Source organism: Pholis gunnellus, assembly GCF_910591455.1.
Source record: "Pholis gunnellus genome assembly, chromosome: 3".
Classification (NCBI taxonomy): Eukaryota; Metazoa; Chordata; class Actinopteri; order Perciformes; family Pholidae; genus Pholis; species Pholis gunnellus.
The window spans coordinates 8,736,290-8,749,808 of NC_136529.1; the positions used below are offsets into that span (position 1 = coordinate 8,736,290).

Consider the following 13,519-nt stretch of genomic DNA (forward strand, 5'->3'; position numbering starts at 1 on the left):
CTGAAATAAAGTGCAAGTTCCTGAAACTTGTACTTAAATACAATACTTGAGTAAATGTCACAGTTACACTCCATCATTGGCACTACTGGAGTTAAAATATAACATCCCTGTAACACCTGGGGATTATGCAGAGGCTTTTGGTGCAATCTCTTTCGCTATTTAGGCAGAACATCTTAAACTAACTCATTTGTTGTTCCCTCTCCGCACACTTTAGTTTTTTCTTCAGCTCTCCATTGTAACAATAAACCCATAACAAGTCTTTTTAAACTATGGCAATACCACATGTAATCTCATGATGGAATCACTCACTCTATATATAACCTGGCATGGAGACAGACTTGGCTCTTAGCCAATCGTTATATGATGACTAACATAATTAAGTTTCTATTAAACTTATTACATTTAACCAGCTTGAAATATAAAAAAGTAGATGCCATATTGAATCATATTTTAGATTCATTCGGAAAAAAACACGTTTTGGCATCCAAGAAGCCAAAATAAATGTAAACATATTCTAAATATTTTAATGTTGTTAAATTTAAATTCACATTCACAGTAAAAAGCATAGCTTCTAGGTTTATAAATCCTCTCACTATGAAGATCTTTGGAAGATCTTGCAGCAGAAAAAAAAAACATATGGTGTAAGTAATAATATTAATGATGGCTCCATTCCAATTAAGTGGATCAATGAACCAGTATGCACAATGCAAGGGCCTCTGCAGACCTGAGCATCTAACTGCTTATGCAGCCATTATTAATGTTATTATTAACATTATTACAGTTACACCTGTTTTTTAAAGCAGCATGAAGTTAGACCTTGTGAAACATTTACGTTTTCCTGTATGGAAAGCAGCTTGATGGCAAAATCATGTAATTGAAACTATACCAGTGTCCATGTGTACCTTTCATTAATTTCATACATCAATTTATTTTTCACCTGTCAAGCTATCATAATTATTTTAGCACTCATGTTATTCTCTCACACTGCCATGTAATCATTTTCCCCCAATTTTCCATTTGTTTTTAAACTTTATAAAGAAAGTGAGGTCTAGTGGGGGTATTAGGAGGTTGTCAAATGAGCTTTCTGCCCTCTCAGCACTATTCAAAGTGCCTCTGCCAGTCAAATACGCATCTCAAGTGTCATATTTATATATATATAGCCAGGCGGCTGTCTGCCAACTGAAACACACAACCAATCACTAACAACATTGTCACTGTATCCCCAAGGAACAAGTTTATCGCTGACTTCTCTCTTAGGCTTAACATAAGGAAGCGAGACACTTGTACCTACTTTCTCACACAAAACAGGGAAAAAATCTATTTGTCAATCTTTTATTAGTAAACAAATTGACAGTTCCCTTTTTACACATTTGTGAATACACAGCGAACAAGTTATTTCAGGCATTTTGTTACAATCAATATGAAACATAGTAAAAAGCTATATATGGTAACTACAATGCTGACGGAATCACTTCAAACTGTGCAAGTCTATTGTGGTCACATAACTGGCTAAGAGTAGAATATAGTCATTGATTTATGTGCAATTGGATGGTATATATCTACACTGAAAAATATACATAATATAGATTAATCACATTCCCAGGGCCAGCCCAAGACAATTGATATTTTTCAATGCAAAACTGGCACACAATTTCTATCCATGCCTCCTGTTTCAGAATAAGAGGAAAACATTAGTCATCAAACTTCAAATCATTTTAAGCATTATTGTGTTAAGCACTTTAAATCATTATATTACATTGACAAATAAAAGAAAACACGATTAATTATGTAAAATGGCATTGACAATATTTGGCACCATTTCTTTGAAGCAATAAGAACTGAGCAAACAGTCAAAACCCCCAAAACCATCGAGGAGCGTTAAGAAGTCGGACATCGTTACAAGAATCTTTCATCAAGTGATTTCACGCAGATAATACCAGAAGACCAATTACAAACAGTCAGTCAAAGTGCAGTTCTCAAAGTACCAGAGTGATTCCCTTTTAGTTTAAGTTTTGACCTAGAATGCCACTCTGGTATAGAAGGGATTTGGTCGGACCCATCACACTGCTCATTTGATCAACTCTGTCTGAGCAAAACTGTCATCAAATCAGCATGAAATGAGGTAAATATGAATTCTTATCATTATCGGTTTGAGACTGCTGGAATGAGATCACATTTTTGCATGAGTGTGTGCTCTCCCGTGTGAACATTATCCCTCTGTAACGGTTTTCTTGGTTTAGGTCACATTTCTACCTTTGTCATAATAACTATTGCACTCCATAAGAAAATCCTGAAGATATAGGCAGCACTGCTTCACACACACTTCATCAATAACCGCTACATTTAAGATGCTTAAAGGCAAATTAAGTAGCATTCGCGGACAGAAGAGCACACAATCCAAATGTATAACCCTGGAAATGCAGTCTAATTAAGCCCACATCTCTATTTTTTGGCAACTGAAAAGAGCTTTTGGGTCAAAAAGGGTTCAAGAAAAACAGACAAGCATGGAATTACACAGAATGAATAAGTCTGCGGCTCATGAGTCATCTGAAGCTCAATTAGGACAATATGGGAGGTAAATTAAACTACTGTAACATAGCACTACGGATCACAGAGTAGTAGTGAATGAAAGAGAGGATGATAGAGCTCTGGGAAAGCAGTTGTATAGCGACCCACATTTGTTTGAAACAAAATGAAAGCTGGATCCACAAGTGCCTGTAATTTAGAGGAATGAGGCAAAAGAAGTTGGGAGAAAGGAAAATCAGAAGGCAGACCTTGGAACAAAGCACATACAGTAATTCAGAGCAGAATGGAGACTAAGGTTCATTAAGGGGTCAGCATGTCGACATAGAGCCACATCTGATTCTGCACCTATAACCTCCAAGTTTCCTCTGAACGAGGTCTAGTTTCCAGATCTCACGGTTTTCATCTCTGGCCAGGTAGTAAAACAACATTGCATGCGCGAATCGCTGCTGATTATGTGCAAAAAAAAAGGAAAGATGAAAAATGTTTATGGGACAATTACAGAAATTGGCAAGACCTCACAAAAATCTGTAAAACTGTGAAGGAGCAGCGAGGATTGAGGACAGCAGGCTCGCCAGTTGAAGTAAGATAAGAGGAAAACAAAGCTAAAGTGATATTGTGAAAGAACGACGCTGTGTGTAGTACAGTAAACGTCATACTTAGGCTTCAGTTAATTCCTTTTCAGTAATTACAAGTGGGAGTGTGGCGCACAGGTGGGCAGAACTGTTATCATATAATAATACATTTATGGTGCTTTAATCTCTTAAATAGATTAAAGCACCATAAATGGGAGTTGTGGACAGCAGAATTGTTCCCATGACAAAGATGACATTTTACAACAATCTGTTAAAATTCTCAATGGCGTGATTCACAATTAAAGGAATAATTTGTTTTAGGGAATACGCCAATTTGCTTTCTGGCAGAGTTAGAAGATACCAATCTCATATCTGTCTATTAAATATATATGGCAACAGCTAGCAGCTGGTTAGCTTAGCGTAAATTCTGGAAACAGGGGTAAACACCTGAATCTGTCAGATATAACATGTTAATCAGTGAGCTTTAAGCAGATTTTGTTACCTTTGCCAGAGCCCTGTGTTTTCAGTCTTTATGCTAAGCTAAGCTAACTGGCTGCAGCTTCATATTTACCGTACAGACACGAGATTAGTGTTGCTATTCTCATCTCAACCCAGGCAAACTATTCCTTTAATGTGAAGGAAGTAGACTCCCATAGACCTTTCATTTCTGCATTTTTTTAAAGTGGGATTGCAATTTACTTCAAAGCACCCACTTGGCATTTTGCCTTGAAATGCATCTTGATGAAAACATCAATCCCCCAGTAAAACTGATATTGAGCATGCACGATCCGTCTTCCTTGACTGAATCACAAACATCTCTCCAAATATCGTTCCAAAAAGCCAAAATTGAGATTAGTGATTGGTACAAACACGGATGAATACCGTAACCTTTTTCATCAATGATAAATTAGTGACGACAGACGTTGACTGTATAGATAGATCCTTCACAAAATTGTTTGGGGAGAGATCTCCCATAAAGCAAAAGATGATAACTTCAGTGCTATCAAAATAATTTGGTGAAATTGAACAGTTTTCAGTTCATGTCTTGGTTGAAAGATAGTAGATTTTTACAAATGTACAAATGATTTTTGAATTCATAAATCTGTAGCTGTTAAGTTCCTCTCATAAACCCGGGGCTATAATACACCAAACAGAGGTTGATGACCATAATAGAAGCCAGTAAAATTATAGGTATGTGGGTATTTTCACTTGCACATCATCAATGTTTTAATGCAGGCAATGCTCAGGAAAGGGGAAGTTTTTCTCCAGCCAGCAACTTACAGATGACATAGGACGATTTTTTGTTGTTGTTTTTTTGTTGCCGCTAAAATGCATTTGCTCTTGTCATCAGAGTCACACTTCTGCATCCCAGGATCAGTGTCGGCAGGGTATTGAGGGCGTGTGTGGTGGCTGAAAGCGGAAGCAGGCCGGGTACACGGAGGGTCAGCAAAGGTCGGGTCACGTAGTCGCTGGGATCATCAGCAGCACGTTCTGCGAGACTCTGAGGCCTGACGTCCCAGTTTGAAAGCTTTTCCTGAAGTTCCTCCCGCTGCGTCGACAACAGGGATGCGCTTACCTTTGAGGAGACACACACACACACATTTGTGTAAAACTGATTTTTCATATATATTTTAAATATTAGTTTTAATAGTAGCATTACATGTCAATTAATGGAAAGCAATACTGTAGCTGTGATTCTGAGCAGATTTTCAGTACAGCCATCTTCGAACTCGACCCTCATTTTGATCTAAACTACACAACTGTAAAGTTTCGTGTCTGCGACGCTATCACAGTGATAAAAATTTGTCCATAGACAGAGGAACAGAAATATAAACACCTAGCAAACTACTCAAAACCGTGGTGTCTCCAGGACCACATCTGACTCATAAGATGAAAAGTATACATCATGGCCCGAAATGATAAAATACATGAGGCATTGGTCAATCAAGTTTTTTGTATGCAAAAAGACATGTATACTTATATATTTATATATATGTCCTTAATTTCTCTACTTTTCCTGTCTGAACATACTACAGTCTCAAAACCAAACTAGAATTAATATGTAGTATGTAATTTGGGCACAACTAGTGAGTAAGTCTCTTTTGTGATTATCAGTTGCTTCTCAGAACTGGATCAACTGCTCCCACAAACTCCCGTCTCTGCAAATGTGTGTTTCAAAGTTGAATGTCAAGATGTCGACATGATGAAGTGGATTGGCTTTCTGCTTTGGCATTATCTGTTGCTTATTCCAAACTAGCTCATCGCTGTGAGAAGTCACAGAAAAGAATGATTACACTTGAAATATTTAGAAACTAAACCTCTAATTGGTAATTCTGTTTCAAATATAGTCGACCTGCTTTCAAGACAAAGGGAGACAAGATAATAATCTTAATGCTGTACAAATGCTTAATTTGCTCAATAATAACCAGGGGATGTACAGTGGCACCAGGCGCTCAAGAAACACACTCACTTATCTCTATAAACACCTCGTTGATGTTAATGGCATTCTTGGCACTGGTTTCTACAAAGATGGCATGGATGGAGTCAGCGTAGTCCTTGGCATCCTTCTCTGGCACTTCCCTGTAAATACAAGAGGCATTTACAAAATGATTATGTTGCAATATGCGAACAGATTCTCCAATTTCATGCATTACTTGATAACCATCAAAATGTAAGTCCACAGCTATTATGTGAAAGATTTCCCAATTTCATGGATGACATTATCAAAAGCATATGTGTCCGAGTCAGGGAGATTTTGTGGAAGACACAGAGAAACTAAAATTATCTTCAAATACTTAAGTACGAGAGCCGATAGTCCCCCTTGCAGAGCAGAATCCACTTCAGCTCCAGACACGGTGAATTCCAACGATATTTCAAAGCCAAACATCAGATGTTATTCCGACACTAAAACACGTCATAACATTTCCGTACAAGAATTCTTTCCTTCTGCGCCAGTAATGTGAAATCCCATCATCACTCTCAAGCTGTAAATGAGGAGGCACCTTCATACTGCACACTAGCATTAATAGTTTATGACACATACAGTATTATCTCTAATTCGGCTTCACCTGGCGTCTGACAGGTCACATTTGTTTCCAGCGATGGCGACCACTATATTAGGAGGACCATGCTGGCGCAGCTCCTTCACCCAGTTCTTTAGTGTTTGGAAGGATTCCTGAAGATAAAAAAAAAACATGTTAAATTGAACAGATCAAGACAAGCACATAGTGCCTCCCAGGAAGGTTTAAAGTTTTAGTTTGACATTTTGGTGAATATGATTATTTGCTTTTGTTAGATTAAAAGACAGATAGCAGACTTGTCTTTATGGCGAACTGGAGCCAGCGGCTGGTTAGCTTTGTTTAGCGTAAAGACTGGAAGCTCTGACCAAAGGTAACACAATCCTTTACACGTGGAAAGCTCACAAATGAATATATCTTTGTTGTTTTAAAATGTACATTTTCCATTTCACAGGGGTCAGCAGAGACTTCCTGTAGTCTCTGCTGGTTCCCTGCCAGCTGCTTCTTTACAGTTTCAGGTAGGCAGATTTCATTACTTTTAGACAGAGCCAGGCTAGCTGTTTCCCCCTGTTTCAAGTCATTATGCTAAGCTAAGCTATGGGCTGGTTGTGGCTTCATATTAACTAAACAGAAATGAGAGCGGTATCAATGTTGTCAGCTAATGCTTGGCAAGACACAAATAAGTATATATCCCAAAATGTCAAACTATTCCTTTAATACACGTATGAATTAAAAAATGAAGGAAAGACATGAAACAAAACAATGAAACTCTACAGTACATACTTTGTGAATAAGTGGTTGAGGAGGAAACGTAAATAATACCTCTTTCGTGATGTCATAAACAATGATGGCTGCCGCTGACCCTCTGTAGTACATTGGTGCAAGAGCCCGAAACTATGAGAATACAGAGAAAGCCAGCAATGATGAGTGTTGTTGGACAGGGAGGAGGCTGGTGTGTCTAAAGCCTCTAAATGACCTTCCTCTCTGCCAAAACTACATCGTATAATACTCTTATAGCTTTGAAACCATGTGAAACGGAACATGATGATCATGAAAATAAAAATGGGCTAATCTTTGAAGCCTGTTTACCTTGATTTTACTCAATTTTTTCATTATTTTATATGGAAAGGGCAATAAAAATATCATTGCAGTGTAACACAATTATATATTTTTACACCACGTAGATCAAGAAACAGTACCTTGGCTTTTTATAGACTATGGATAATCCGTTACATAGGCACTGACTGTGACAAACTCAAAACAGAGTATACAAATGCACACAAAAAAAGACTCCAGAGTACCATTTTACTAAACCAGAGGCCAAGTGTTCTGAGCCTATAAGCCAAGTGGCTTTACTTAAGATGGAAGTATGGCAAGTCTTTCCACCCAGACCTCACACATGTGGTAGCCATCAAGAGAAAGATGGGCAGAATGTGTCAAGAGCCGTTAGCTGTTTGATATTTATGGAAAACTATACATTTGATCCTAATAAGTCACAAAGCCCTGCATAACCAAAACAACATGTGCATTTTTTTAATCCATCGCTGCCCGAGAGGCTGGGGGGTTCTGCTTTTTGCCAGCTTTTGGTATTTTTCTGGTAAAATACTTTCCAATGCTTATTGAAACCTGGATTCAACAATTAGCCTGCTGTCATAAAACCCGTTATTTCTAACAGCATGCCATCTGTCAGTCGGCGCACCACTTGGGTCCAGACTGAAATATCTCAACAACTACCGGATGGACGGCCAAGAAATGTGGTAGAAATATTCATTGTGCCTCCTGGCTTTGACGATCCTCCGACTTTCCCCTACCTCCACCATGAAGTCCACATTTAGCTTTTTAGTGACATATCTCAAAAACTATCGGTGTCATATTGATTGTCATGAAACTTGTTTTAGACATTGATGTTCCCTTCATGGTGACTTTTCATCTAGCCATCAAGTAAATGTTAAATTGTTTCCAATACTTTGGCTTATGACCAAATCATCAGCCTCAGCTGTACTTTCTGTTTCATGCTAATTCGCTAATGTTATCATTAGTACAGCCTCACAAAGCCACTGGCACGGCCATCTTTTTTGTCTTTCTTTGGGTCCATTTTTCAATTCAGGCAGTGGTCTTTTCCGCCTCTTTCCAAAAACCACCAATAATTAGATAACCATCAACTTTATAAAGATCATAGAAGCAAAACAGCAGCTGTGTTGTTCCCTGTAGCTGCTCATGTCTGCAGGCATTGTAACACTAAAGAGTATGAATCCATTCATTCACTGTTTAAATAACTTTCCTGATGTAACAAATGTGAACTATTAGCGCTTTCTCTCAATTATGTTCATTGCCTCTACCGGATTTTGAAGTTGTAACAGTTTCAAAAGCTTAACGTTAACAAAAAACTCACCAATGTTTTTTTTATGCCTTCTCGCATTATACTCTGCTGGACTGGGGCTTTCAACAGACTAATAAAACCATGTGTCATGTATTAACTAACGATATTTATTTTAAAAGACCAACCCACGTCTGAAAACGACCTTCACTTGGAATGACCCGGCCTTCCCGCCAATTTCATTTTCCTTTACAATACGATGGAATAAACTATCCATCTTAGAGTGACACCGTTACCTCAGGAAAGCACACATTCCACATAATTATAGTTGTTACTGGCCCCAAGTCCACCAACGGGAATCCAACTTGGGATATTTGGCAGAGGCACTGAAAAGAGTGCTGTCTGTTTCATCGGCTAGTGTTGGGCTGCACCACCACCACCAGTCCTGTGTGGTCTAGCTCAGCCTAAACCCAAAGAGCAATCACAGAGAGGCCAGACGTCTGGCCTCACAGCAGCCCAGTGAACAGCCCCAGTGATGCCTCGCGAATGCTGATTAATTTCTAAAACCACGAGTTTGATAAATAATGAAAGAAACCTTCCTATACTAGTAGGATGCAAGATTCCTTTCGTCAGAGGGGGAGGACTTGATGAGCTGTTGACAGCTGGGCTCATCTGGTCTTGAGATATGGATTGTTGGATGGATTAGAAATCACAGAGCTTTCTTTTTTTGCCTTGGTCTCTCCTTCCATGTGCATTGGCTGGCTTTGTGTTCCCCTTCCTCAACTCAACAGACTTTGATAGGCCAAAGCTCCAGAAAAGTTAGAAAACAAGCCACGAAAGGCTTCAAAATACCACAGCAGCTGTAACACACACACACACACACACACACACACACACACACACACACACACACACACACACACACACACACACACACACACACACACACACACACACACACACACACACACACACACACACACACACACACACACACACACACACACACACACACACACGCACACGCAAAACCTACCAAAGGAATGTTGCTGCTTTTTCACACATGGATGTGAACCCAGAGAGGCCACATGGCAGTGAAAAAGTGGATTTGTTGGAATAAAAAAAAGTGGAGAAAATGGAAGAGAACACAAAAGAATCACAGAAATAAATAGATTGTTGCCAAGAAAAGAAAAGAAAAGAAACTTTTCATGAGAGAAAACACAAAGGGGGAAAAGGAGGACCCTCGGATGTAGAGTTGGATTAACTCTCAGATAAGACACGGTGGCAGCACATGGCAGCGGGCTCAGAGAGCTTGGGTTTCATCCACCCATCTTATCTTAAACGAGGCTGCATTGATGTCCCCTCAAGGCCACAAAGAAGCCGGGGCCCCCAGGGGAAAAGGAGGATAAAAGACAAACGGCATCTTATCTCACCTCCCTGAAGAGGACAGCAGCAGGGATAAGACATTACAACAACAGAGGATTGTGCATGTGGAAAAAGAGAAGGGCATGCACAGAAAAAGGGGAAGTGATGAGGAGAGCTAAAGCAGAGAAATGTGGGATGCAGGGTGCGAGTCAGAAGAGAAAGTAGTTCCTCACGCTATCACTGTCTGGGGCTTGGTGACGTTTAGACGTGCTTGAATGCTAAAATTGGACTCAAACCCCAAGATAGATGAGAAGCGGGACGAAGATTAAAAGGTGACAGAAATGACAAATCATGTTTCTAATAATCCAAACATATGCCACTCACTGATCTAAACAATACAAATGAATTGCATCGCGAGTGTCATTTAAAAGAGTGGTCCTAAACCAAGAGCACCGAAAGAAGTAGGTTTTTGGTTAGCAGGCAAGACTCTACCTATAGGAAGGTAAATGTTGCCCCCTATCTGAAGTAATGAAGAACCGCACTTTCTCACAGTTAAGGGAGTGGTCCATTCACACATGTACGCAGCTTTCTCACTTCCTTTAACCACGAGGGAGCAATGAGTCGATTTTTGAATACGCCAAGTCAAACTGATCGATTACAAAATCAAAAACCATTGTGGTTTGGCTGCGCAAAGCTTAAACACATGTGAATCTTGCTCTTGGTTTACTCTCCACGAGTCCATTTGTAAAAGAATGTTGAGGCCAAAACCTCAGTGGATATTACTGACCCGCTCCTGTCCTGCCGTGTCCCAGATCAGGAACTTGTGCAGCTCGTTTTGGTATTGCACTGTCTTGGTCATGAAGGACGCCCTGGTGAAAAGAAATTGCTTCATGATTGACGTTCTATGTCACATTACGAAAACACTAAGTAGATTTCACGATTATAAAAAATGATAGACAAATAATAGAAATGCAACTAAAGAGTCTGAGTCAATGAAAAGAGCACACATCTTCATTTAGATCATCAGTTGGTTTAAGATATCTTAAATTATCTGCAGGCTTTAGCGAACGCTAACATCCCAAATGTTAAACATTAAATAGGACTTACATTAAATCAATTAGAGTCCGACCGATACTGTACTTTTGAGGCTGATAACAATACCAGCATTTGGTATTGATGGTTTGTAATCTGCCTCAAACATATCTTCTGTACAGCAATTTCTGTTGATTTATTGGCTGACAAATGCTGACACAAGTATATCTGAGACAAGCTAAAATTGTTAAATTATAATAATGGCAATGACTTTATGTATTGGTCGGGCTCTGGTACCGACTGATCATATTGTCTACAAAATGTTTAAAAAGTGTCACAAAGCAATATCTAAAAATGTGTTACTTGATTTGACCCACAGCAAAACAAACAAACAAAGTGTTTCATTTATAGAGAAAAGCAAACAACTTTTTCGCATTTGTGAAATTGAAACCAGCAAATATTGTGTTTCTTTATCAGGGCTGGAACAAACTATTGTTTTCATTCTGAGTAATTATTTCCCTAATTAATCAATTAATTGTTTGATTCATAGACTTTGAGAAAATAGTAAATAAATACATGAATACATATGTGCCCATCACAGTTTCCCAAAGCTCAACACATTCAAATTGCTTGTTATCCAAAAACGTCCCACGTGTAAAAAACGTTGGCATTTTGCAAGTGATTTAAAATATCAATTAATTATCAGAATTGTTGCTGATTAATTTTCCATTCCTTTTAGCTCGTATTGGAATTGATTAATCCATAAATAGACAGAAATGAACTGATTACATGATTATGTTGTGCAACAACCCGACACACAAACCAATGAAACCCAGAATAACTTCTCATGTGGGAGACAGCAGGAACTTACCCAATCGTTGGGTTGATGTTTGGGTCGAAGCTGTCCTCCACAAATCTCCAAACAATACTCGACTTTCCAACGCCAGTGTCCTGCAGAGACAAAACAGAGACAATGCTTACTAAACATGGTCGGAAACAATTACTAGAAGTATAATCACAATTACAAAAACACATTCTCTGGCAACATGCCCGGACATTATTGCTTTTTCATGGCATCTTCTTCCTTCCTGTTCCCCTCGTAGGCCTGAACTTTGTGATTAAACAGGACAGACGTAGTTAAGCTTACGTTGTTGTTTTTTAATCTTATTTGTTGAGGAAACAGAGGAGATGTGAAAATGTTACTTATACTGTTGTTATATGCAGTATAGACATGGATGAATGTTGCTCCTGTGAAGGATTTGTAATTATCTTATGCAGCAAAAAACAGTAATGTCATTTAGAAAAGTCTTATATAAAATGTCCTAATTAACATTACTGGTTTATTTGGGTTGCAACTTATGATTATTTCCATCACCCATTACTCTCATTGTCATTCTTTGGAAAAAACAATGAATACTTTAGTCAAAAAGAAGTAAAATAATAATAAAATACCCAGCAAACAACAAAGAGTCTAAAGCCAAAATAAACTTAATTTACATGGATGTAAAAACACAGAAAATAAACATATCAAATCATTACATTAGAAAAGGTGGAACCAGACAATTATTTGACTTTTTTACTAAACAATAAATGGACTAATTGTTTCAGCTCTATTTAAATCTCATGAGCAGGTGATGGAGAGATGTGAGGACGCATGTTACTTCAGTATCGTATCAATGGCATAATGGTAAAGTCACTGAGGCCTGCTGTCGTCTGTACTTCTATAAATATTGTTCCCGTGACTTATTTTGAAGTAGCAGAAACCAGTATTGATAGTTAAGGAAGCTACACAAGGATGAGGTCTGAAACCAAAGGTTATAAAATGTCAATAATAGTGAAAACTGCCCAGTGGCTCATGGTGACACCTTCAAATGCCTTGTTTTGTCTGACAAACAATATTAATCAGCAAGTGCTCGAACTATTGTTGCTGATTAACATTCTACTGATCGAATAAACAACTGTATTAACTCTTATTTTAAGCTTATTAGTAGATAATGAGGAGGAGGTGTGATGTCATTCAGGGATGGTTTGATGGGATGCTGGTAGCTAAACATATGGGTTCATGCTGATTTATACAGTTTAGACATGCATACATGTTGTTCGTGAGACCGATTCAACACATTTAACTCTTTTAAACACACCTGTCTGTCGGTATGTGGAGCTTAGGGGATGAACAGCGTGGATCGTTTATATGCCACAGGTACAGTTAAACGTACAGCGACGGCTACAGACATACGTGTTCAGATACAAATCGATGCTGACTTACCCCCAGGAGACAAACTTTTAACTCTCTCAGCGCCATATCGATCTCCTCTCTCACTCAAAATGAGTTGGTGATGATGGCCATTGGCGGGTTTCTCCTCTGGTTACCTTTAAATCTTAAATATTCCTCTCGTGTTGTATGTTCACAAACAACTGCACTTCATCTCGGAAAGATGCGCATCTCAGGTTGAGTTCTACCTCTCGCTATTCGCGTTAAAGCGTCCAGTAGTCCGTCGTATTAGCCATATTGTGATGATTGTAAACTAGCTAACAGTGGAGCCACCAGATCGCTGTCTCCATCTTGAACTACGGGCTGCGGTCACGTGACTGCATCGGCTCTTTTTTGTTTGGAGAAACACACAAAGCCCACAGGCTTTTATTTCCGCTCAGTTATGTCGAGTTTGTGCCCGAGCTGAGAAACGGTTGTA

At 38.8% G+C, this 13,519-nt stretch overlaps 1 protein-coding gene across 1 annotated transcript; it reads right to left on the reverse strand.

The window, feature by feature from the left end:
• Nucleotides 1–1,335: 1,335 nt before the first annotated feature.
• rab22a (RAB22A, member RAS oncogene family) lies at nucleotides 1,336–13,218 on the reverse strand. The gene is made up of 7 exons (XM_079156766.1): nucleotides 13,096–13,218; nucleotides 11,701–11,780; nucleotides 10,585–10,666; nucleotides 6,938–7,009; nucleotides 6,167–6,273; nucleotides 5,569–5,678; nucleotides 1,336–4,674 (listed from the first exon to the last, which is right to left on the reverse strand). The coding sequence occupies exons 1-7, from the start codon at nucleotides 13,129–13,131 to the stop codon at nucleotides 4,577–4,579; spliced, it is 585 nt and encodes a 194-aa protein (XP_079012892.1). The 5' UTR covers nucleotides 13,132–13,218; the 3' UTR covers nucleotides 1,336–4,576.
• Nucleotides 13,219–13,519: the final 301 nt, after the last annotated feature.